At 49.3% G+C, this 25,319-nt stretch overlaps 2 protein-coding genes across 2 annotated transcripts; both read left to right on the top strand.

Moving 5' to 3' along the window:
* The first annotated feature begins 2,844 nt into the window (after positions 1-2,844).
* LOC144105708 (uncharacterized) lies at positions 2,845-13,276 on the top strand. Its single transcript, XM_077638811.1, has 4 exons — positions 2,845-2,994; positions 5,809-6,262; positions 7,201-7,536; positions 12,691-13,276. Exons 2-4 carry the CDS (start codon positions 5,838-5,840, stop codon positions 13,151-13,153), a joined length of 1,224 nt encoding a protein of 407 aa, XP_077494937.1. The 5' UTR covers positions 2,845-2,994; positions 5,809-5,837; the 3' UTR covers positions 13,154-13,276.
* A 2,885-nt stretch (positions 13,277-16,161) lies between these two features.
* Positions 16,162-24,524, top strand: LOC144104743 (uncharacterized). The gene is made up of 3 exons (XM_077637912.1): positions 16,162-16,277; positions 22,205-23,002; positions 23,834-24,524. The coding sequence occupies exons 2-3, from the start codon at positions 22,221-22,223 to the stop codon at positions 24,285-24,287; spliced, it is 1,236 nt and encodes a 411-aa protein (XP_077494038.1). The 5' UTR covers positions 16,162-16,277; positions 22,205-22,220; the 3' UTR covers positions 24,288-24,524.
* The last annotated feature ends 795 nt before the right edge of the window (positions 24,525-25,319 follow it).

Raw genomic sequence — 25,319 nt, forward strand, 5'->3', positions numbered from 1 at the left:
CTGTCCCCATTCTTTCGCGCAGTTTAATGATGAATCCAAAGCCTTGCTCTCGTATTCGGGAGTATATGTAGGCTCATTTTTTTTTTTGCGATAGCATACAAGTCTCACCAGAACAAAAAAAAAAAAAAAACCAGCGGCGACCGTGCGGTGTAGTCCAGCAAAATCGTGATTGGCTGGCGGGCAGTGACGTCATCAGAGCAGAGACATCCCATTGTCAGCGGGGACGTGAAGTCGCCAGCCCGGACACTGTCCATTGGCGAGAGGGAGTGCCGTCACCAGACCCAGTGCCACCTCGCTGTGATCGTCAAAATTCAGGGCGTCTAAACTAAGACGGCCAAAAGCTCGGAGGTCTTTTTAAACCAAATTCTAGAAGACGAAAATGCGATTGCATTTAGAAGTTGGCACACACTCAATGATTCCAAAGGAGCCTCAAAATATTGAAGGTATAGATCCACTCCAGAAAATGGATTAAGGTGAATTGATAGGTTAGTGGCAGATTAACGTGATTAGTATATTCCCATACGATAATCTAATGGAAGGTATTGGAACATTTTAGTCATACGACTTTCATATTTGACAGCCCTGAACGTTAACCCAGCCGAATCGCGAGCCGCCATTCCTGTAAACGTATTCGCGGGTGACTGAGTCTGCGGCTTCAGCGCAATAGGAGGACCGCATGTATATACCTTCCGGTTCAGCATTCTTTCTATTTCCTGCGAGAATCTGTTGGTACACACTGTAAACGCAAGCCTATGCATGGCAGTAAACGATTCGTCCTCCCGCGCACTTTCTAATAAAAGACGAAATGTCCTCCGCATGGGAGTCAATTTTCATCATTCTTTGGCCACGAATGTGCTGAAATTTGAAACCTGGCCATGGCTTTTTTTTTTTGCAGGCGGCAGCGGTACTATGAAGATTTGATCACGGCAGCAGAGTTTACGCGGTTACCAAGAATATTTAAATTCATTAGGGAGGTTTTACCCGAAACTGTGTTAGCATATATGCACTTTTACGGCAGTTATTTTTTAAGAAACTTTGAAGAAAATTTTGAGTGCCGGGCACTCGTCGGCAGCCTGCGTTGTACTGCCGTCACTCATGACGTCACTGTCTTCGAACCACTCAGAGTGGCGCGCACAGTGACGTCATGCTCAACGTATGCGGGGTAAGGTGCAATTGCTTCGCTCCCCCTCCCCATTTCAACCTCTCAATCCTTCGTGTAACACCGATGGCGCAGACCAGGGAAACATGCCATGAACAGGCATTCAAGTGAAAGGAGAACGTTTTTATGCTCGTGTTCCCGACCATCAGGCATCTAACACAGCGTGTCGTCCTACATTTAAATGGCATTTAAAAGCACAACAAAAATGTTGATAGGCCTCTTATCACCCCTAATTAATGATATGCGTGAAAAGGGCAAGAAGCAATTACAAAAACGATTAGTCATAAGCCTGATATCTTTATTACCGTGCACAATGCAGTTGGCTACATATTGCCGTCAGGTGGCGAGAATAATGAAACAAATTAATAATTGTTGTATTTGGCCCAGAGCGAAGCCTGCATAACATGAGTTCGTCGGTTATCAAAAATGAATGCTACTAATATGTTTTATGTTTTCTGAAGTTTTATGTTATGTCATGTGTTGTGGTATGGTATGGTGTATGGTAAGGTATGGTATGGTATGTGGGGTTTAATGCGCCAAAGCTGGGAGGGCTCCGGATTATAATTTGTACCACGTGGTGTTCCTGAAGTGACATTGCATAGTACCGCAAAGAGAGCACAAGTGGAGCTCCTTTTTGTTTGCCCGGTGTCCCTGCTCTTAACGAGAGTGGCTTTCGCGAGGCGGCACCTCCATTTACGAAGACGTGCACTCTCCAAACTGCGCCGCTGAAGTGACACATCCGTGACACTAGGAACCATGCAGTCTCTGCCTGCACCACATACGAGTATATATGGGCGAGAAAGTGGAGCATTGTCCGCTTCAGAATACGGGGCACTAGTCCTGAAGATTGGAAATTTCCCCGGGCAGTTCCCTTCCTCGACGAACTGGACTGCTGGACCGGCGGCTGTTATCAGGCCACCATTAGAGACGCTATAGACTAATTGCATAGCGCGATCCGCTGCCGTGATCCGCTTCCAAGGGGCGCTACTGCGCATGCGCAGATCACTTTTAGGGCGTCAGATGGCGCCAGGCGCCGGCACGCTGCGCGCATGCGTCGGGATCGACCAATCAGCACGCGCGCACTGGCGGCGTGCGGAAGCGGATCACGGTACGGGGTCGCGCATCGGGCTGTGTTATAACTTTCTACTCATCGTAGCGTATACCGTCTAGCGGCACTGCTTACCGTGGCCGCCAGTAGACAATGCGCAGACGACGCAGGCACGTGGCGTGCGCATTCGCGACTGTTGGTCGCGCTGAGCGGTGACGATCAACCTCTCTGTCTTCCTTTGTAAATAAACATCCGCTCTAGCGTGGGTGCTTGAGTAATTTATTAGACAGATCTAAATCAAATCCACAATGGCTTCTGGACGCTTCCTGTCTACATACAAATACATCCTTCATTCTATAACCGCTTTTACATCTGCCCCATTCACCGCATCCGGAATAAAGAAGAAAAATTCAAAGAGACGGATTAGATTGGGATGCTCTGGAGCGCAACCAATAATCAGCCCTGGAGATCGACCCGATCTGCATTTTGAGCTCAATAGCGGGCAAAACACCAAATAGCGCCGTTATCTACAATAATTGTGCCGCTACTACCTTCCCGCATAAAAACAAAATGTGGCTATCGGTCGGCCGATAAGTCGCTCGTCGAACCGCAGCGACATTGGAATGGCATGCGGTAAGCCTCAATCTGCGAGCGTCGCGCGGCGCGCACGCAGTGAGCAACAGCGCGACCGGTGTCCTTCAGATATAGGGTGTATATACGACAGCCTCGGCGAAGCACAGCCGGCGGATCACCTTTGCTGCTTGCTTTCTCGTCGTTCGCCTCCCAGGTATGTTTCGCAGCCCTTGTACCGAGCACGTGCGATGGCAGTTTGATGCTTGGTTGTCCTTGCTTTCAGAGCAATGCCTATATAGTTGGCAGTGGCGAGCTAAGTATTGTTTCGGATTGTGAGTAGCTTACGCGAAAAAAAAAAAAGATACACCCGGCATGGACACCGAAAACGACAAGTTAGCGGACGAAGCACTTGACGCGTCATTTCTGGTGTCCATGGCCCGTTTATTTCATTAAACAACACGCATTACGAAACAATAACCGGAGCCGGTAGGAAACCACAGCAGCCTGTTGGGATTCAGGTAGCAGCATCCCACCGCTGCCACCAGTTGTTGGGATTCAGGTAGCGTGACTGGGCTGGAGAAGAGACGAGGACGATCGGAGGAAGAAAACTGGGAAAAGTTTATACCAAGACTATTTACATAATGTACAAGTAAGGGCAACTGAGAGTGCCTCTCAGTTAAGGGGGCTTCTTAGCAGTCGGGAGTCTCTCCCAGCAAAGGGTATCTCTCAAGAGGGGGGGCTCTCTCTGGTACCAAACCAGCAGCTCGTTAAATACTCTTCGTATTCCCCAGATCCCTAGCTGGGGAATACAGTTCGAAGAATGATGTCCAATCACAAGATGGCACTGATGGTACCACCCACAGCAGGGCGGTCCTGATGTTCTCTCGCAGCTCGGTCGAGGGAAAGGGAACAGGGCCCGGTCACGTTGTCGTCCACGCGGCCTCCAGGTGGGCGCGCACGTGTGTCCGGACCGCGCCCATGTGGACCCGGAAGGCGCCTGCGTGACCCAGGAATGCAGACTGTCTCCCAGCAGGGGTTGAAAGATCTTGTACTGATGAGCGGAACGCGGAACCTCTGTCGAAGGCGCGGCACTCGGGCAATTTTTCAACCCCAGCGTGACTGAAGAGGGCAACACTGATCTTGTACTTCGTGGTCTGAGGACCGGAACGAATACGCGGGGACGCTATTATCGTCGCTGCACCCGATGTTCCTGCAGCCACGTTTCTTCCACAGGGCTCATTCACCTTCGCGGTGGTTTTCAGGGAATCTTCCCCCATGTTCAATCAACTTCGCCGAACTCAACAGCAGGAAGGGAGCGCGAGCACAACAAGCCGTACATACGTGTTGCATTCATGGGCACAAGCTCATGTATGTTCCCGTTGATTTTATTTGCTATTGTTTATGTCGGCCAAAGTCAGAAATAGGCAAAAACCCATAAGTAGTTTAATGTATACGTTAGAGGGACACTAAAGGGAAATATGAAACTATATAGGCGAGAGGGATAGACTATCGCTTAGGAACACTTCCGGCTTTTTTCTGTACGCGGAAAAGCGGCTGCGTTGCTGAGAAAACCGCCATTGAAAGTCCCGAAACCCTTTCAGATCCGACACCGCCACGGTGGCTGAGTGGTTATGGCGCTCGGCTGCTGGCCCGAATTAAGACGCGGGTTCGATCCAGGCCGCGGCGGTCGAATTTCGATGGAGGCGAAATTCTAGAGGTCCGTCTACTGTTCGATGTAAGTGCACGTTAAAGAACCCCAGGTGGTTGAAATTTCTGGAGCCCTTCACTACGGCGTCTCTCATACCCTGAGTCGCTTTGGGACGTTAAACCCCCTTAAACCAAACCAAACTAAACGAAACCTTTCAGATCCAAAGCGCCTGCGATAAACGAGCCGCCGCGACGTCACTTTAATGACGTCTTTGCAGTCCGACCAATAAGAGGGGCCACTTTCAAAGATAAGCAACGCGACCGGAAACCGAAAGTCAGCAGACCGGTGATCACAGTGGCAAAGTGCGAGTGCAGGCCGCCTCAGTCCGCCACGAAACTCGTACTTGTTACAGCACAGTCGGCACAGTTATTAATACAAACATGTTCCGAGGAGCAAAAACACATTAGTGCAATCACTCAGCTCCCTGAGTCAACGAATTTGCGTTCCTGCAATTGGGTTTGGTTCAGTTTAGGGGGTTTAACGTCCCAAAGAGACTCAGGCTATGGGGACGCCGTAGTGGAGGACTCCGGAAATTTCAACTACCTGGGGTTCTTTGCCGCGCACTGGCATCGCAGAGCACACGGGCTTCTAGCATTTCGCCTCCATCGAAATTCGGCCGCCGCGGCCGGGATCGAACCCGCGTCTTTCGTGCCAGCAGCCGAGCGCCGTAAGCACTCAGCCACCGCGGTGGCTTGTTCCTGCAATTTCTATCCTCCGTTTTGCATTTCGCTTCATTTTCCATGCTTCCAGCTTGATTAGGGTGTTGTACTTATATTTATCATTTAATGAGCCCATGTGGTCGTTTATGTTAATGAACACTCATTACTGCTCGTTATTGCTCATGTAGGAAAACCAAATAGTGCAGCGAGCTAGTGCGCGAAGATGATGACAGTGATGGCCTGTTCTTTCTACGCACTGCAGAATCTTACAAAATTCTTCATGCGCACGCACTGGCCAGCTCTGACAACCACACGAACATACAAAATTCCCGAGGTAGTTTTTTTTTATATTCGTAGCCATGTAGCACATGGTGGCAGGCGCCCAAACTATAGATGTTAATAATAATAATAATTGGTTTTTGGTGGAAAGGAAATGGCGCAGTATCTGTCTCATATATCGTTGGACACCTGAACCGCGCCGTAAGGGAAGGGATAAAGGAGGGAGTGAAAGAAGAGAGGAACAAATAGGTCCGTAGTGGAGGGCTCCGGAATAATTTCGACCACCTGGGGATCTTTAACGTGCACTGACATCGCACAGCACACGGGAGTTTATCCAGATATACATGTCGTAGCGTTCCCTCGTGCCAATATTCCCGTCCAGGCTTCCTGGCCGAATCGGGAGAGCTGACGATGGCGGCAGACTTCTTCGAGTCGCTGCTGCGGGGCATGGCGTTGCGCTCGGGAGACCAGAACTTGCTGCGGAAGCTTTACTACCGCTCGGACTGGAGTGACGTGGTGGCCGTCAAAGGCGCCCGGGAAGTCCTCATGGGCGTGCAGTACCCGGACGACGCCACTCGCCGCTCGCTCTACGCGGCCTGGCTTCGGGTGTTCGCGTCCAACCGGTGGCACGACTCCTTCGACGGCCTCATGCTTGAGTGCGTCGCAGCAACGCCGTCCCCGACGGATCCAGCGAAGCCGCTGTTCGCGGACATCTTCAGGGTTCACGACCCCGTCGACCGGGTTCCGCCGAGAGGAGCTGTCCTCAACGTTGCAGAGCTTCCCACCATCTTCGAGCGCAAGAAGGAAGAAGTTGAGCCACTGCCTTCGTCGCCAGGGTAATGGCCGATGGAACATTAAAACTTGTAGAACTAATTATGCTTATGAAACTGTATAGAAAACAAGTTACTACGATTGCTTAATCACTTGTATGAAATAACATTGTTCTTGAACAATCACGTATCGTAAACTAGAGCAGTATTTTCTTTCTCTCAACAAACTTCGGCTCTTGCTTTCTTTTTATTTGTTTTCACTAAGAACTGCCCTTGTAAAACTGGTCTATAGACAGTCTATAGGCTTCCTATAGACCCCAATGCCTTCCTATAGATATTTCATTTTGTCTATTAACAGTCTGTAAAGTAGAAATTTGGGCTAGTTGGTAACGATCCATCTAAAAACGGCACACACACACAAAAAAAGGAAAAACACAGGGAGAACAGGGCGGACCTGTTCTCCCTGTTTTTTTCATGTATTTTTGTGCGCCGTTTTTAGATGGATATTAACAGTCTATAGACTCTATAGACAAAAGTCTTCTAAAAGTGTACGGCCATAAATCTATAGCTTCTCTATAGGCTCTCTATTGGACCTGTATCGCCTATAGACTTCCGTAGCATTTGTCTACAGACAGTCTATACACCTTACAGAGAAAACCTATGTATGGACAGTCTATGACTGCCCAAAGAAATTTTTGGAAAGGGTGCGTAGCAATGAGTAATTAATTCGTTTGTTTGCCATTTGTATTGTTTCTGTCTGCTGTTATATAACTCTGTCTGAACACCGTATAATTCTCTATTCTACCTGTATCCACTGTATTACCTCATATTGTAAGCTGCTGTACGACGCCAAATCTTAAGACCGCGTGCTCGTGGCGCAGTCAAGCTGCAAGAAGACCGTTTTTTTTTATATAAGCAGCCTGCCATCACGTACTGTATGGTTGCGAAATAAGCATTATTATTATTATTATTACTATTATTATTATTATTATTATTACCATTAGGTTCGTCAACTACTTGGCCGACCTGATACGGAAGAGTCGAAGCAGTCGACAGGCCCTGGACGAAGCCGGCCTGATCATCGGCTTCTACAGCCTGGCGATGTCCGTGGTCGTAGCCAAGCCGGTGAGGGATGTGCAGGACTTCTTTCGGACCCGCATAAAGAAGGCGTTGGTCGCGGCAGTGCCGACCACGTTTGACGGAGACATGCCTTGTCCCAGCGGAAGGTTTTTGACTGCCCTCGCTCACAAAGGCCACCGCGGTGTGGTGAAGCCTTACATCGTGCTCCTGGTCCTTGGCCAATACGTGTACCACATCAACGCGGAGGAGGGATCTCTCAGGTAAACAGCATATCCATCAGGTATGGAGCCCCTCTGCAGCTGGCACGTAGCCGGGAATTTTGTTAGGGAGTGGCACAACCTAATTTCTTCTAGCTGGCGGGGGGTGAACTTGATTCGAGGGGGGGGGGGGGGAGCTCCTCAGGCCTCCTCTGCTCTGTAGACGAGGTCAGGCGGGGAAGTAAATCTAGTCCCCGCCGGCTCCTAAAAACCATCGCTTTATCCACTTCAGCTCTAGCCGCCACGGTGGCTCAGTCGTTATGGCGCTCAGCTCCTGACTCGAAAGACGTGTATCCGGCCCGCCGCGGTGGCTTAGTGGTTAGGGCGCTCGGCTACTGATCCGGAGTTCCCGGGTTCGAACCCGACCGCGGCGGCTGCGTTTTTATGGAGGAAAAACGCTAAGGCGCCCGTGTGCTGTGCGATGTCAGTGCATGTTAAAAATCCACAGGTGGTCGAAATTATTCCGGAGCCCTGCACTACGGCACCTTTCTCTTCCTTTCTTCTTTCACTCCCTCCTTTATCCCCTCGTTACGGCGCGGTTCAGGTGTCCAACGATATATGAGACAGATACTGCGTCATTTCCTTTCCCCCAAAACCAATTATATAAAGACGTGGATTCGATCCCAGCCACAGTGGTCGCATTTTGATGGAGGCGAAATTCTAGAGGCCCGTATACTGTGCGATCTCAGTGCACGTTAAAGGACCCCAGGTGATCGAAATTATCCGAAGCCTTCTACAACGGCGTCCCTCATAGCCTGAGTCGCTTTGCAACATTTAAACCGTAAACCATCTACTTCAGCGCTCAAGATTTCAGTTGTTTCTCGCTATTTTGTGCCATATTTCATTTTCTCCTCTCTCGCGTATCAGTGTAGCTAACTGTGCTTGTAACCAGCCTAAGCTGACACGTGCCGGCCTTGGGAAACATTTTAAAAGATGCCCAGCCTTTGCGTTCCCTTTAATGAGTCTGCGAATACGTTCTTATTTATGGCACTACTAATGATTCTAAACTATAGCAGACAAATGATTTTCCGGTTGTTTCATAAGACTTGGCGTAAAGTGTCTCAGAAGATGAATAGATCAGATGACACTCAAATGAATAAGATGCTTCTGTCTGTTACTGAAACTGTTGGTTCAGTAAGCCAGGAAATAACGCTAACTCAACGGAATGTGCCGAGGCCTCGTGCAATTTTATTGATTGGAATGATAGCAACTGAAAATCTTTCAGCATTTAGGAGTGTGCAAAATCACTTTTCCGAAACTCAATCGAGCACAAATAATTTTCCTTTCCTACCGAATCAAACAAGAATAGCGAATCGAATACGAATCGAAGGGTGATAAGACAGAATCGAATATTTTTGCAAGAAGCGAACATTCGCGTAAATGATTAATAATGCGAAACAGCGGAGCAAACCCCTAGCTTATTATCAAGGAAATAAAACCTTGCTCCAAAACTAGCCGTTGTTAAACGTGTGCGAGCGATATTTTCTGACTCATGAGGGCGTCCAGGTGTCACAACTGGTTTTGTGCAATAGTCTCTTGCAATCTAGGAGTAATTGCTCATTAGTCACACGTATTAGCAGCCATACGGCTACAAAGAAAAGTTAACGTGGTGTAACCTAATTGCGCTTTTAGACTGACGTGGGAGAACACAGGGACGACACAAGCACTGGTGCGCAAACTATCAACTGAGGTTTATTGCGGTGCGCACACATATACAATCTTAACATGTGAAAACATAAAAATACACAATTGAACCAGCAACTTTGCTATCGTATCGCCAAGCGTCAGAAAGACTTTGTCCCAGCAGATCGGTTTATGTTTGGTATCTCTTGTCCAAGAATTGCTTTTCCTGTTTGGTAAGCAAAACTGAAGGGTCACTAACACGTCCCTTCTTTTCCTGATTCCAAGCAGTCGGCTTCCCACAGCTCCCTGGTTGTCTTATCTCTGGATTTCAGAAGAGCTGTAGTCTGTTGGAAGTGGGGTTTGCAGCTATCGCATCTGGCGCAGACGGGCAGATGTTTAAATGAAAGACTCAGAGGGCATAACAGCAACTGCCCGCAGATTATCTCAGCTGGAAATCTGGCGGCACATTGCGCCAGATTCCAACTTCCAACTTCCAACAGACTACAGCTCTGCTGAAATCCAGAGATAAGACAACCAGGGAGCTGTGAGAAGCCTAATGCTTGGAATCAGGAAAAGAAGGGACGTGTGTTAGTGACCCATCAGTCTTGCTTATCAAACAGGAAAAGTAATTCTTAGACAAGAGATACCAAACATAAACCGATCTGCTGGGACAAAGTCTTTCTGACGCTTTACGATACGATAGCAAAGTTGCTGGTTCAATGTGTTTTTTTTTTTCACATGTTAAGCCTATATATATATGCACACTGCAATAAACCTCAGTTGATAGTTTGGGCACCAGTGTTTGTGTCGCCCCTGTGTTCTCCCACGTCAGTCTAAAAGCGCAATTAGGTTTGACTATGCTAACTACCAACTAGCCCAATTCGCAACCCTCTTAATGAAAGCTAACGATTTTCATAGGAACCTAGTAGCTGAAGAAAAATTCGCCCTCGTCCAGGCATCTAATTCCACCCACCAGATGGCACAGATAGGCTGAATTTATCATTACCATGTTAGTCCAGTTCTTAGCGTGAACACCCCCCCCCCCCCCCCCCGTATGCATGTGTTTGGTTGGATCCTAGCGAGTAATTACTTCCTTGTTTCAAATCCACACCACACTGATGGTTACCATAAACACTGTTCTATTGTCTTGCACTGCATTACCTAACAGTAAAACTATGCTGGGACTAAGAAAAATACTTAAAAATAAAGTGTCCCGGCCAGTGCCACTGAGTATAATGGCCTTAATCCAATACGAAGTAGAAAAATAACAAATAATAAAAAAGTATGTTGCACAGAAGAAAAGAAAAGAAACAACAAAAAATAGGCAGTGGCTCAGCTCTGGTTAAGCCTGGATATACAAGCGAAACGCTTTAGTTATGCTTGGTTTGACGTCATGGTTATGTTTCGTAGCTTAGCTGGTATTGTATACACTGTTTATCTATAGGCCGAATGAGTCGCACTCGCACTTTCACCAAGTCGTACCACGTGGTCGTTGTAACGGCGAGTCTTGGGATTTCCGTCTTCTGACTCTCTTGTTTCCCCTTCCTCACTCGCTTGACTGCTGCTGGCTGAAGATGCGGCCAAGACACGCTCTTCGGCTTCTTTCCGACGTCGTTTAGCAAGGCGTATTTCCCGTTGTTTAGGCGTTTCGGCTGCACGTTTAGCTTTATCATTTTTTTCTCTGTTGTGCAGCCAACTCCCAAGCGAGTACTTCTGGATCAATAATAATAATAATAATTGGTTTTGGGGGAAAGGAAATGGCGCAGTATCCGTCTCATTTGTTGTTGGACACCTGAACCACGCCGTAAGGGAAGAGATAAAGGAGGGAGTGAAGGAAGAAAGGAATACTTCTGGATCGGACGAATTTAGTTTCTCAGCTTTTCTGCGTAGTCTAGCAGCACTCTCCTTCCCTTCCATGTCGAGTGCGCACGCCTATTCTCTGGCAAGCGCACTATATAGCCTCCATGCGCATGCACATGACGCACATGTGCAGTAGCGCGTGGCTGCGCCGAAAGGTCAGGCGACGGAGTCGGCGAGGAGCGACCACCTGCGCGCGCGTGACGTCACTCGTTTTCGCGCATGCGCACAATTCACCAATTCGGCTCACGCGAAGCTCGGCTCTGTCCCGCGTAGTGAAGCTTTTCGCTTCAAAACTTGCAAGACGCTAATAATAATTGGTTTCTGGGGGAAAGGAAATGGCGCAGTATCTGTCTCATATATCGTTGGACACCTGAACCGCGCCGTAAGGGAAGGGATAAAGGAGGGAGTGAAAGAAGAAAAGAAGAGGTGCCGCAGTGGAGGGCTCCGGAATAATTTCGACCACCTGGGGATCTTTAACGTGCACTGACATCGCACAGCACACGGGCGCCTTAGCGTTTTTCCTCCATAGAAACGCAGCCGCCGCGGTCGGGTTCGAACCCGGGAACTCCTCTTTTGAGTGGAACGCGGCAACGAGCTGCGGCGCTGCCAGGGAGTGCACGGAACGCTAAAGACCGTTCGGAGCTACGCCTTGCCCGTTGAAAACACCTTAGAACGCACTTTTCATTTTTCAGTCGTTTGAATTAATTAAATAATTACACACTCTAAATTTTTTTATTTACCATCATCAAGCATTGTCCCTTTTCATTCTGAGCATTTTGACACATTTGAAAAAAAAATTGAAAATTGGTTTTAGGGGAAAGGAAAAAGCGCGCAGTATCTGTCTCACATATTGGCGGACACCTGAACCGCGCGGTAAGGGAAGGGATAGAGGAGGGACTAAGAGAAGAAATGAAGAAAAAGGTGCCGTAGTGGAGAGCTCCCACCTTTGAACCCCGTTTTCCCAATTTTTCCATTTTTTCATTTCTTCAGTTAATCAATTATTTACAATGATTTCATTAACTCGTCATCGCCTATCACACACCAATCAATACTCAATCATTGGAACCACAAATTACCATGATACGGTTCCTATGATAACCACAAATTCCCACAGATTACCATGATAACCACAAATTACCATGATACGTATAGTCCCCAGTTATTTCCGACACGCGGTGCCGACTACTATACTACGCCGACGGCTTTTCGACCGAACGAGCTGTATACGCTGTCGCGTAAAATATTGGTGCTGTCAGAGCCTAAGCCATTGGAATGGCTCTTGAGGAGAGTGAAATAACACCGAATGTTGGGCGGCTTGGTGGAAGTTCATATTTGCTGAAAAAAAGCAGCGCAAATAACTGACCCGGAAAAAAAATCAGGAAGAAACGACGAGACAGCCGCTGAACGGAGAGTTAAGGAGAGTTATTGTACAAGAAAGGTAAATAACGATTTCTTTTGTATTTGCTGGGATGCTTAGTTAATGAAAATTAAGAGATATAATAGGCGTGATGGGAAGCACGTACTTTGGCATGTCCACTCCTCGTGAGCAGATGAGAGCGACACGATAGTTGAGAATCTTGCCGCAAGAGACAGAAGTAAATATCTTGCGGCATTTGGAATATATGATTCAAGGTTGATCCTTTGATCACCTCTCTTCCGCATTACGTCTTCCAGAGCTGACCTGAGATTCCTTGAGGAAGCCTTCCTGACGCCTGCAAAGTTCGGCAACCTCGAGGTAGTCGAGCTTCTCTACAAAGTGCAGGAGCAGACCGGACTCACCGCTGCGAAGCTCAACAGCATCCTCAGGGAGTGCGACGACGAGACCGTCTCGAAGACTTGCGGCCGCGTCGACGTCTTCATCGAAGGAGCGGAGAGGCCAACGCAGAGGACCAGGCCCTGGTGCCGCTCGTCCAACTACTACTTCTTCGCGGACCTCGACTTTGACCAGAACGTGGACTACGCCATGAGGCTGATGGCGTTTCTGGCACCGGACCCCAACGACCACCGCTGGCAGAGGAAGGAGCTTGCGGATGCGTCCGGGCCGCGCACCAAGCAGGCTCGACTGTGGGCCAGGAACTTTAAGCGCTCTCTGCGCAAGGGCAAATACGGGAAGCCTTGCAGAGAGGGTTGCAACTAGTGATGCTGTGAAAAAGGCAGGTTGGTTTGCGGTGTCAGTGCACGTTGAACGAACCCCAGGTGGTCGAAATTTCCGGAGCCCTTCACTACGGCGTCCCTCATAGCCTGAGTGGCTTTGGGACGTTCAACCCCCGTAAACCATAAACCTTTTGACGCGACAGCGTTAGAGCGGACATTAGGTGGAAAATCCGTGCGCGATGCCACACCTATTCAGGATTGGTCGAGAGGATTGTGACGTCACGCGTTGAGCTGTGGAATTAAAACGATTAAAGCGGCGGCTGCGTTTTTATGGAGTAAAAATGCTAAGGCGCCCGCGTGCTGTGCGATGTCAGTGCATGTTAAAGATCCCCAGGTGGTCGAAATTATTCCAGAGCCCTCCACTACGGCACCTCTTTCTTTCTTCTTTCAGTCCCTCCTTTATCCCTTCCCTTCCGGTGTCCACCAAGATGTGAGGCTATTACTGCGCCATTTCCTTTCCTCAGAAAGTATGTACCAGTATGATGAATAAAGCACGGTGTTGATGGCGCCTCCGACTCCTGACGCAACGACGAGCACTTGAGTTCGCTCGTAGAAGCAGCGGTATGATGTCACTTCGTGGTGAAGGTCTCTCACCTCACTGAGCCACAAACTGCATTGCTCCAGAAAAAGAGCTTTTTCATAGAATGCAGCAGTAGACAAGCAGAGAGGTCAGCGATCCTGCATAACGCATGCCTGCGAAAATGTATATAAGTTGAACCTCGTTATAAGTTGTAACGGAACGGTTTATAACGAAATAATTAATATAACGAAGGAATGACGATTCCCGTTGAAAGCTCGGTCAACACGGGCTATAACGAAGCTACGGATATAACGAAGTAATCGTCAGGCACCTTCAGTTTTGTTATAACGAGGTTCAGCTGTATTCATTACCCATGGCTGACATCCCAGCACAGTAATCGACAATTCCAGACTTTTCTGGGACACTAATTTCAACGCAACCAAGATAATCCGCACGCCGACTCAGAACATTTGCCCACTTTTTTCTCGTCGTTGATCAAATTCAAGTATCAGGAGAAGTCGAAGTCGCACTAATCTCGGGTACAACTCAAGAATGAAGCGTCCTTTCTCCGACAGAGGTCCCGCTTAAAGCCAATGACGTCAGCTAGCGTGACAATGCAGGAAGGGGACTATACATGACCATGGAAGGAGAGGGCTATCCCCTTTCATCTGCTACTCCCTGCATTGTTACGCTACAGCAGGCTCACGAGAATCGGCCGACGCCATTGGCTGGAAGGGGGTATTTCGACGGACAGAAGCCGCTTCGTTCTTGAGTTGTATCCTGCAGCAGTTGTCTGGTCGCTGCACCAGTGCCAGACGCCTTACTGCCGCCGCATACAGCCCGGCTCCGCCAAATCGCCGCACAAACACAACCCAGTTTCTTCGCCTAGACGGGATTAGCGCCGACAAGGCTCGGCAGGCGTGTCAAACTCGTCGTTGTGTTACATATAATTGTGAAATAATCTGTACAGGCAATTTTCGAATGATGTGACGCTTGATACGCTTGTTAACAATGTCTGTAATTGTTTCTATCAAGAAAAGTCGTTTTTTGTAAATAATTGCTGTCAGAAGCTCTGTTTTTCGCACATCAGTCTTTTCATTTGCCTTATTCTTGTTCGAATCCCATCTGAGAGGTTGTTTTTTTTTAGTGTTGTATGCTTTTTTGATCTATGATTTCGAAGATCGCGCCTTCTTACCAGCTGCGCTGGTGTCAGCACATTTGCGCACCTCGCAAGAGCCCGAGAAAGACTGTCAGTATTGTTAAACAACAAGCCACACCTGTCGTGATACTCGTGCAGAAACGAGGTAGCTGTCGCATAGGCAATAGCCGTAGCGCCTTTCTTCCTTAAGACCGAAATGTCCAGGCGACCAGGCAAGCGACCGTCTGACGCTAGAAGCGCATACGCAGCAACAACCAGCACAGCTATACGAACGAGACAGTCCGGCTCAGTTTCATTAGCGCACCCTTCATTCCACCCTTCTCACCGCGACCTAACCTGATACCTGCTGATACCCACGCCGGTATGCAACCCCCCCCCCCCCCCATCTCCCCCCTCTCCCCGCACTGAATCGGAAAGCGAGATGCGCACCTAAGCCCGCCTGCAGCGCTGCAGCTCGTTCAGCACTATACGTTTACGGACGCATCCATGCACACAAGCGAACGCCAGTTCCGAACAATCACTCTGTGGTTCAACGAAGCTTGGACTTCGGCAAGACTTCATGGTGAGCCGATTGAGAATTCGTATGCGTATCATAAGCGTTTGAAAATAGCGGCTATGTACAGAAACCGACGCAACGGTTAGTCAGAACTCAGAGGTCGATATGTTTACGCGTAACATTTCGCAGCTCCTGCAAAATTCCGGGCATTCACAAAGTTTGGCAAGATTTTGGATAGGAATAAGATAGTACCCCTTTTGATCGTGATAGTACCAACAAAGGCTTCCAAGAAACCATGTGCGCAACATTTCATGCACCGTGATCGAAAACACGGGAAGGGTAGCTCTTTAAAAAATAACAGCGCGAAAAACGTAGACGAAGGGTAGAAAAACACACGAAGGCGCTTGTCTTGTGTTTTGTATTGTGTTTTGTCCGTCTCCGTTTTTCGCGCTGTTATTTTTGAATATGTATCACCAACTCGCCCGAATAGCTAGGGCTACCTCAATCGTAATCTACGCATCGTCCGGACACGGCAACACGACAGGCGACCTCATGGAGATCCAACCAACCCAACGTCGGCCACAACCACTGATCTAAGTCGATGACGATGCTGATGCGACAGTACTTTGGAACGTGTGGGCCAGTGTGCGCATATTTTGCGAGGCGAAAGAACACACGCGTCATATACGCCGCTGAAGCTGAAGTTGCGCCATCTGTCAAGTTGTTACGAAAACAAAACCCACTGGCGGACAATTCTGACCAATCGCTGGTCGCCTCACATCAGCCGTCTCTCCAGTGCTCCACTCATAGACACAACCCACTGCAACGCACATGTTTGAAGTCGTAGCGCTCAGCAGCGTTTTCCTTCGCTCGAAAGTTGTTATTGCAAGCCCTTGCACTCGTCCGTCGCTTCAGGATTAACCTTCTAGCTGGTAAGTGTGTTGCCACCAACCTCATGTCAATATGGCTTCCTGTTTGCATACCGTGATATTTTGACTTTTCTTTGAAAGGCGCCGCGCGCAATCTGCGTAACCGCCAACTGACGAACAAAGGATTTCGAGTCGCACTGCAAGCGATTCGTTTTTACAATATTTTACTCGTAGGCAATATACGCTGTCTGCAGACAGTTATTGAGCAGAAAACATGGGCCATGTTGAAACTGTGCGCGTACCGATAACACAAAAAGACATTTGAGAGAAATTGGAAGCGCGGTCGTGAAGCCTGCTTTCTACGGTGAATGCTTGCGTCTATGGCGTCTCTGTGTATCGCAGTGAATTCACACGTGCAACGGAAATGAGCGTCTCGCTCGAGTGCCCGTTATATTTCTGGTACTTTCACTACTCGCATAATGAGTTGCATGGTTGTTTTCGCTACGACAGCATGCCGAGGAAACGCTGTCATTGATCAGGGCGCGTCGATTATGCGTTTCTAGTTGCTGGTTACCGATTTACCGCCCTGAGCGAAAGAAAATTCCATTACATGGCGCTAATTAGACGCGAGAAGCTCGAAAGGTTTAAGCTAAAGAGATTAGCTTAATATCGAGTCGTCGCATACGGTATACGTGCTTTCTAGCAGTGTTTTCAAGTTTTGGCCCTGCCGCTGAGTGCGCTCGGCGACTGGCCGGAGATACGGGCTGCGGCGGCAGCATGTGACAGAGGCGAACCGCAAAAGGCGCCTGTGAAGACCTGTCTGTCAGCTCCAGGTGGACTAAAATAATCCGGACACCTCCACAACGGCGTCTCTTGTATCCCGCGTGCCTAGCCAGTTGGCGCTAATTCCCTTTGTTATTGATGACCGCTGTTGTGAGACTGCTGACGCACGGTGTTACTGCGGTCCTGTTGGGTTTTGGTCAGTGCTGGTGCTGCTTCCTTGAAACGCTTTTTGTTTTCTTGCCGACATATTCGTGACTTATGCATTATGATTCTGACGTGCTGAACACGTACTGTACGTGTGCGTATGGCGTTTTTACGGGAAATGCTTTAGTTATTTTCGTGTCATGCCTTACCATACCATGTTCTCCTTGTTTACGCCATGGTGGCTCACAATCTGAAATGCGCCGTGAGGTAAGAACATGGTACGGTATGGTATGGTATGTGCCACTGCGGCAGGTTGATGAAACAAGAGACGGTTTATGTCACTGTATCGTTGCACGTGATGTGTCTGCGATTTTGTTACTTCCTGGTTGATGTGTCGCTCAGAGAGAAATGGATTAGTGCTTGTCACCGTCGGAGCACTGGCTCGTTCACGCCGAAACTTCACACAGATGTGACACATGGTGTCGAACAGTGCTTTCTAGCGTGGTATTTCCTACTTTCTGCGAAATAATTCAAAGTATGGCATTGCCGGAGGCGATGGACCAATTAAGCGATTGAGTGGATCGAGCTAAAAAAAGAGTGCAAAACGTTTGCAGTGTAAGTGCACACTGGTTGAAGAGGGCGAAAAAAAATTACATGTTGGCACTTTAAGTCTGCTTATGAGGGGAAATGCGAAAGCCTTTCCCTGTCCTCAGTTTCTCCCCCATTTTATATTTTAATTTTCTTTATATTTCTTTGTTTTTGTCTTATGTTTGTTTCTTTTGTGTTTTCATTTTTATTTTATTTTGTTTTTGTTTATACGTTTTACTTTTAATTTTTTGTTTCATTACATTACGCTGCTTATAAACTGTTGATTGACAGTTCGTGCGGACAACTTCCGTCTACACGCCACTCATGAGCGAAGACAGGCTTAAGCCTTAAAACAGTTTCGTTCAGGTTTCATCAAAGAACCTCTGCTGAAGTCTAGGAAGAGCGCGTTCACGTACGAACTCGGCTGTTTCAGATGCATTCATTGGGTGGTGGTGGTGAAAAACTTTATAAAGTAGAGCAAGCCTTAATTGTTTCATCCTAGTGATGGGATTGCTCTTGGATGCGTGTCGTGGCCGGAAGGTGATGCTTCTCAGCGACTTCCAAAGCCCAGTCCACTAGCTGCCGTTGGGCAGCCGGGTCAGAACTGGACACCGCAGCCTCCCATCGCTCGAGGTCTGTGAGTTGCCAATCGGCTGGTGGAAGGAGCTCAGAGCAAGAATAAAGAATGTGTGCAAAATCCGCTTTCGGAGCGCCGCAGAGGGTGCACACTGGCGTGAACAGTCCCGGGCGAACCAGGGCTAAGTGGGCAGGGGAGAGGAAGGTGCGGGATTGTAGCTGTCGCCACGTCACCTGCTGCAATTTAGTGAGAGACTTGTGTGGAGGGGGATACGTTAGCCGTTGCTCACGGTAGTGTAGAGTGATCTCGTGATCCGCGACCATTCGATCTCGAGCGTCTCCCCAGGCGTCGGCGGCTCCTGCTCGGCTGAGGAAACCTCGAGCTAAAGAATGAGCCGCCTCGTTACCTGGGTGGCCGGCGTGGGCCGGGACCCAGAGAATCTGAATAGGTCGGGTAGGGGCGGGAGACCGGCTGCTGAAGTCTAGGAAGAGCGCGTTCGTGTACGAACTCGGCTGTTTCAGATGCATTGACTGGGCCGCTCTCTGCGTTCTTTCCTGCGTTCCCACGGTTGGCCGCGTTCACCGCAGCCCGCGTTTTGTGACGATCACGTGGGATATCCGCTCAGTCTGCGCGTTGACGTTCTTTTCTCTCGCGCCGACTCCGAGGCTTCCGGAGTGTCTCGTGTTGCGGCCTGAGCTCGCTGGGCGCCTTTCGCGGGCTCGGCCGGGCCGAGGGGACACTCGCGGTTGTTCATGATCTTCGTAAGCAGAGAGGTCTAACCGAAGAGCCAAAGCTGCCAATCTAATGATCAGAGTCGATATATTAATGCGTAAGCATTGTATGGCTATGTTTGCGGTTCCGTGATCACCACGATAACGTTATTAATTATTAATTATTATTATTAATTGGTTTTGGGGGAAATGAAATGGCGCAGTATCTGTCTCATATATCGTTGGACACCTGAACCGCGCCGTAAGGGAAGGGATAAAGGAGGGAGTGAAAGAAGAAAGGAAGAAGAGGTGCCGTAGTGGAGGGCTCCGGAATAATTTTGACCACCTGGGGATCTTTAACGTGCACTGACATCGCACAGCACACGGGCGCCTTAGCGTTTTTCCTCCATAAAAACGCCGCCGCCGCGGTCGGGTTCGAACCCGGGAACTCCGGATCAGTAGTCGAGCGCCCTAACCACTGAGCCACCGCGGCGGGGAACCACGATAACGTTCGAACTGCGTTATATAAAAGAGTGGTTGCATTAGATATAACCTCAAAAAATCTCGCAGGTTCAATCATGAGGTGCATGTGCGGTATTTAGTTAATTAGAGCCACAAACGGCCAAAAACTGGGCGGGGCCGGAGCTAAAGTGACGCCAAATTTTAAAACTCAAAATGGGCAGTGATGGAACTTGATTAATCTAGGCAAAGAGGGGCGAGGAGGTGGCAATGATTCCTCCAATGCGGGTGCCACAGTGGTCTCATAATTTTTTCTGTGCTGATGAGAAAAAAAAAACAGCGTCCGTAGTTCGCATGCAGCCGGGATTTCTTTTTGGGCGGTCGTTGGCGGTGGGGTATTGAGGTATATTTGACGAGACCTCCGATAGCATATGAATGGAGGGGAGGGATCTCCTTTGTCCTTCTTTCGCTTTTGGGCAAATGTTTTGCTCGCAATGACCGTTTGCCAACCGGCCGGACAGTCTGCGCTACGCAACTCCGGTGTACAGTCATGGGCAAAAACTGGAGCAGACAAGGGTATGACGCGGCAGCTTTAATGGGTTAATGCCTGCTATACGCGCTGGTGCGGAATATGGTTATCGGCAAAAAAAGAAAAAAAAATTGTAGGATGCTTAAGTTTCGTCTCTAAGAGTGAGACGCGACAGCATGTCGCAGTGTTGCCGAGGGGTACACGGAACGAACGTCATCGCCCGTTCGGCGCGACGCGTGGCCCGTTGCACAATTTAACGAAAGGACGCCTGTCTCAACATATCTCGGTAGTCACCCGAACAGGTCCATAAGGAAAGGAAATTGAAATGAACAATTGCTTTTAAGGAAAGGAAATGACGCCTGTCTCACAATTCTCGCTGGACACCCGTACCACGCCGTAGGGGAAGGAAAAACCCTTCCCTTACGGCGCGGTTCAGGTGTCCGCCGAGATGCGCCATTTCTCTCTCACGGCCAAAGACGCCGACGACACCGGCTTTTCTGTGACACGGGGCCCATGACGCTGTCGCGTTAAAAGAGGAGCTCTCTTGCGACTTCATGTGCGACCTCGTTGCCAAGAGTTCCCTGGTGTCCACGTACCCATCCAATGTTTAAAGTAATCCCTCTGGGTTGAAGGGTACTGTCGAGGGTCTTGAATCGCTTAGCCGTTCGGATACGGCTGTGGTGGGAGCTGCACGTTCGTATGGCTTCTTGGGTGTCGATGAAAACACTTTCACGCCCGCCCTCGTTAACGTTGCTTTTTCTACAGCATAAACTATTGCCTTCAACTCCGCTTCGCGTGTTAAAGGTGTTTCTTGTGGGAAGCAGCACTTGGTGGTGCCGGTCTCGAGGCATTGCCGTGCCACTGTGTTTTTGTTGTCCTTCTTGGTTGCATGTCTGTAAATATGAATGGTTCCACCTGGAGCGTAGTCCAGTTCTCTCAAGTGTTGGGCTGCAGCTCGCTGTCTCCTGGCTTTTTGTGTCGGTCCAACATTTCCCTCCACAGGCCTATGATCGACCGCCACCACATCATCCCATGGAGGACTGGAAATCGGAGGTTAATCTTATAATAATAATGATAATAATATCTTTGTTTGCCATCAATATCTATCCCAATCTTCGCAAAATATATCTTCCTGGTTCTGTTTCCTCTAAAGTTCAATTTGCGCTATCTTATTAATTTTTGCGCGGTCTTCGACATAATTCAGTTGAGACTTGAGATTGTAGGTGAAGGTTCTCAATGTTTGTGAACTTTGGAAAACCAGTGATTACTCTTGTTGCCCCTCTGTTGAGTCGCTTTGGAGTGAGCCATTGATTCGTCGTAAGATTGAGGTAGCTTATGTTGTAGAGCATCTTGGAAATCATGAGTGCGTTTACTAAGGTGCGCAGTGTTGTTTTCTCGGCTCCCCACGATGAAAAAGTGGTTTGCTTGATGAGATGAAGCGTTTGTTTCCAAGTGGGATAAGTTTGAGTCATCCAAGTTCCAGCTTCGCTGTGCTTGTCGACAGGAAGTGCGAGTACTCTTGTGCTAAGTTGATGTGTAAGACGTTGACCGTTTGTTTAGAAGTCTACAGCCCCTTTGAAAACGAAAATTGGTTCTTGGGGAAAGGAAATGGCGCAGTGTCTGCCTCACATATGGGCAGACACCTGAACCGCGCCTTAAGGGAAGGGATAAAGGAGGGAGTGAAAGAAGAAATACAAAAAGAGCTGCCGTAGTTAAGGGGTCTGGAATAATTTCGACCAGCTGGGGATCTTTAACGTGCTCTGACTTCGCACAGCTTCTTTAACTTAAGATATTCGGAGGCGTCCATTGGCATCGAATATATGAAATTGTCTTCTCGGGATATCAACTGAGGCGATTTTTTTGGAGAAACAAGGCCACGACAAGTAGGCTGACACGCGCTTAAAAACGTAAAAAACGGTTTACTGACGTTTAGGCAGGGGACCAGTCCTGTTCAGAGTGCTACATTATTATTCCAGACGAGCATTTATAGGGGTTGCAAAAAGGCTGCTACAATGCGCCCGAATTAACACTCCCTCCAAGTGTGTGTGCGTGTGTGTGTGAAAGAGATGCTAGAATGCCTTTGGGTCTCGTATCATCATCATCACGTTTGTTTACAAACTTTCTGTCTCTGTACTTTTTCTCCATTTGCCCGTGCATAACATTTCTTTTTTTTCCTTCCACATTTCACGAACAATTGCAGCGCTCCTTCCAGCGCCATGGCTGCAGCTGTTGGGGACCTCGCCTGCTCGTTTGCATTGTTCTTCGAGGTGGACAACGAAATCGCTCCGGGGCGTCGTCAACAGTGCGCCTTCCACTGCGACTGGAGCGACCTGGTGCTCATCAGGGCCGCCCGGGAGGTCCTCATGGGCGCGCAGTACCCAGACGATGCCACGCGCCGCTTGCTCTACGCGTCCTGGCTCCGGGCGTTCGCCGACAGTGGCTGGCTGCTAGGCTTCGATCAGCTGATGCTCAACTGCGTGGCGGCCACGCCGTCTCTGACCAACCCGGGGAAGCCCCTCTTCGCGGACCTGTTCAGGGTCGATTGCCCGGTGGGCCGGTGCCAGCCGAGGGGCTTAAAAGTCTTGAACGCCGCCAAGCTTCCCGCCATGTTCGCGTGCAAGGTGAAAAACGTCGAGCCACTGCCGGAGAACTCGGCCTTCTTTAGGTTCATGGCCGACCTGATCCGAAAGGGCAGCACCAACCGAGAGGCCCTGGACGAAGCAGGCATGATTATCGGATTCTGCAGCCTGGCGTTGGCCATAGTCGCAGCCAAGCCAGCCAAAAATGTGCAGCACTTCTTCGAGACTCAGATGAGGAGCGCGCTGACTGTGGCGGTGCCGACCACGTTCGACGGGGACATTCCCTGGCCCGGGGGCAGATTCATGCCGGAGCTCACCCGCTCGGCCCACTCGGCGCACGGCGTGATCAAGCCCTACATTGTGCTCCTGGCCGTCGGCCAGTACATCTACCACGTCAAGGAGATGGAGGCAGCACGCAGGTGATGAACGTTCCTTATCGACGCGATAGCGTTATGGAGCACGCGTGTTGTGGAGAATCCGGCGTCGGTGTTGTTGTTGACCGTAATCGAAAAATCCACGAAAGGTCCCCATGGAAGCAACCTGGGATGCAGGTGGGTCACCTACGTCAGTCGCGTGACGTTGCGGCATCATCCCAGCCTGCCCATCGTGGCAGGTGGCTGTTAAGTTAATGATTGGCCGCTCGGAAAGAGCGACTTGAGTCGCAAAACGCCCACCGGTGGCAGCACCTGCCATCGCGGGGCAGTGGCACACCGCAGCGCCAGGAGTGTTATGAGGACTCCCCAGGTACATCTATGAAGGTGAGGTACAGAATCGCCAACTCTGCATATATGAGGACTAGCCCACTAAGGCTATTGTGCCATACCCTTGAGGCGGGGCTCAAGTGTCCCCTCCAATTTTTAGTCTGTGTTTCACTCAAACAGAGCCCCGCTTAACTTTCGCATTTCGATAAAAGCTTGAGCGGTGCGTTGGCACTTCATTGCTGTAACCCATATACTCGTAGCAATTACTGAGAGTAATTAGTTATTAATTCGTAATTAGTCAGTACTTCATGTCTAGGATTTAATCGATAATTAATTAGAAATAAATAGCACTATAAAACAAAAATGAATAATTATAAATATCAAAAGTGTAAAAATCTAAAAATTAGAGAACTAAAAATTACAAAAAAAATAAATAACGAAAATTTAAAAATTAAAAGAGGCAGCCAAAGTTGGCGCAGAAAGGATTTCGCCTCGCGCACTTCAGATCGCCAAAGTGCCGCCTGAATTTTATTCTTTTTCATTTTTAAGTGCTGACGTGAACTTCCTGATGGAGGCCTTCCTGAAGCCGGCAAAGTTCGGCCACTTGGAGATCGTGGAACTCTTCTCCGACGTGCGGGACCAGACCGGACTGGACACCACCCAGCTGTGCCAGATCCTCGCTGAGGACTCCTCGGTGTCGGAGTCCAGTAAACGGGTCAGCGAGTTCTTTGCCTGCGCAGGGCGGTCATCGCACCTGTCCCTGCCCTGGTGCCGCGCGGCCAGCAGCTGCTTCTGCCCCGAACTGGCCCTGAACAAGAACATTGACTACGCCCTGAGGCTCATGGCGTTTCTCGCTCCCGACCCTGGCGACCGGGTGTGGAAGAAACAGGAGTTTGCGGCCGCCGGCGAGTCCCGCATCAGAGAGGCTCGGCTGTGGGCGAGGGAGTTCAAGCGCGCTCTGCGCAAAGGGAAATACGGAGACCTCCCCAACTGGAACCCGTAAAGAGCCACGGCGGTTCGGGTGCGTCCAGCTTGAAGACTGCTTGTAGCCGCTGGTACACTCAGCAGTGTCCTGCTTCAGCAGGTTTTCGGGCTGTCCGTGTTTCGAGTTCCTAATTGTCCGGAATCGAGAGGATTCCGCCTCTGTTTCATTTCATAGATCTCAGTGCACTTGCGAAGTAAGCACTTGCGCCTTCACACCAACGTCTTTCAAGTAATAAACAAATTTCTTTATTTGCTGCAGGTTGTACCGACTTTCACTTACAGCGTTTCCACCCCTTTTCATCAGCGAGAAGGTGGGCCGCACTAGAATCTAATGCAAAGACCATAAAACTACAAGAATGGTTTTCAGGCGGACTAGATGGTGCTTCTCGTTCATGACTAAACTGCGCGAAAGAAGGGGGGAGGGCAGAGACAAGAAACACGCACTGTGCTCTGTGTGTGTTTACGTGTTACCTGTCTCTGTCCCCATTCTTTCGCGCAGTTTAGTCATGAATCCAAAACCTTGCTCTCGTAGTCGGGAGTATATGTCGGCTCGTTTTTTTTTTTTTGCGATAGCATACAAGTCTTACCAGAACAAACAAAAAAAGAAAACCGGCGGCGACCGTGCGGTGTAGTCCAGAAAAATCCTGATTGGCTGGCGAGCAGTGACGTCATCAGAGCAAAGAAATCCTATTGTCTGCGGGGACGTGAAGTCGCCAGCTCGGAGACTGTCCACTGGCTAGAGGGAGTGACGTCACCAGACCCAGTGCCACCTCGTTCGCACGCTGTAACCGTCAAAATGCACCATTTCGGAAATCTCAGCACCACGAAAATACCTAGCGGGCGCGCAACGCATTATGGGAAAAGTGAGCGAGTGCCGACCGACCGGCCATCTTCCCTGTCTTCTGCGTTTGCATAGCTGTGGTGTGTGTGCGCGCGTGCTCCGTTTGGTTTGAGATTTCGTGTATCTTTTGGTGGTGGGCGGTTACAGGTGCGCTCTATTAAGTGTTACGTGCCTGTTGGTCAGTGACCGCAGCCACTACTGCACGCGACG

Source organism: Amblyomma americanum, chromosome 9 (assembly GCF_052857255.1).
Source record: "Amblyomma americanum isolate KBUSLIRL-KWMA chromosome 9, ASM5285725v1, whole genome shotgun sequence".
NCBI classification, from domain to species: Eukaryota; Metazoa; Arthropoda; class Arachnida; order Ixodida; family Ixodidae; genus Amblyomma; species Amblyomma americanum.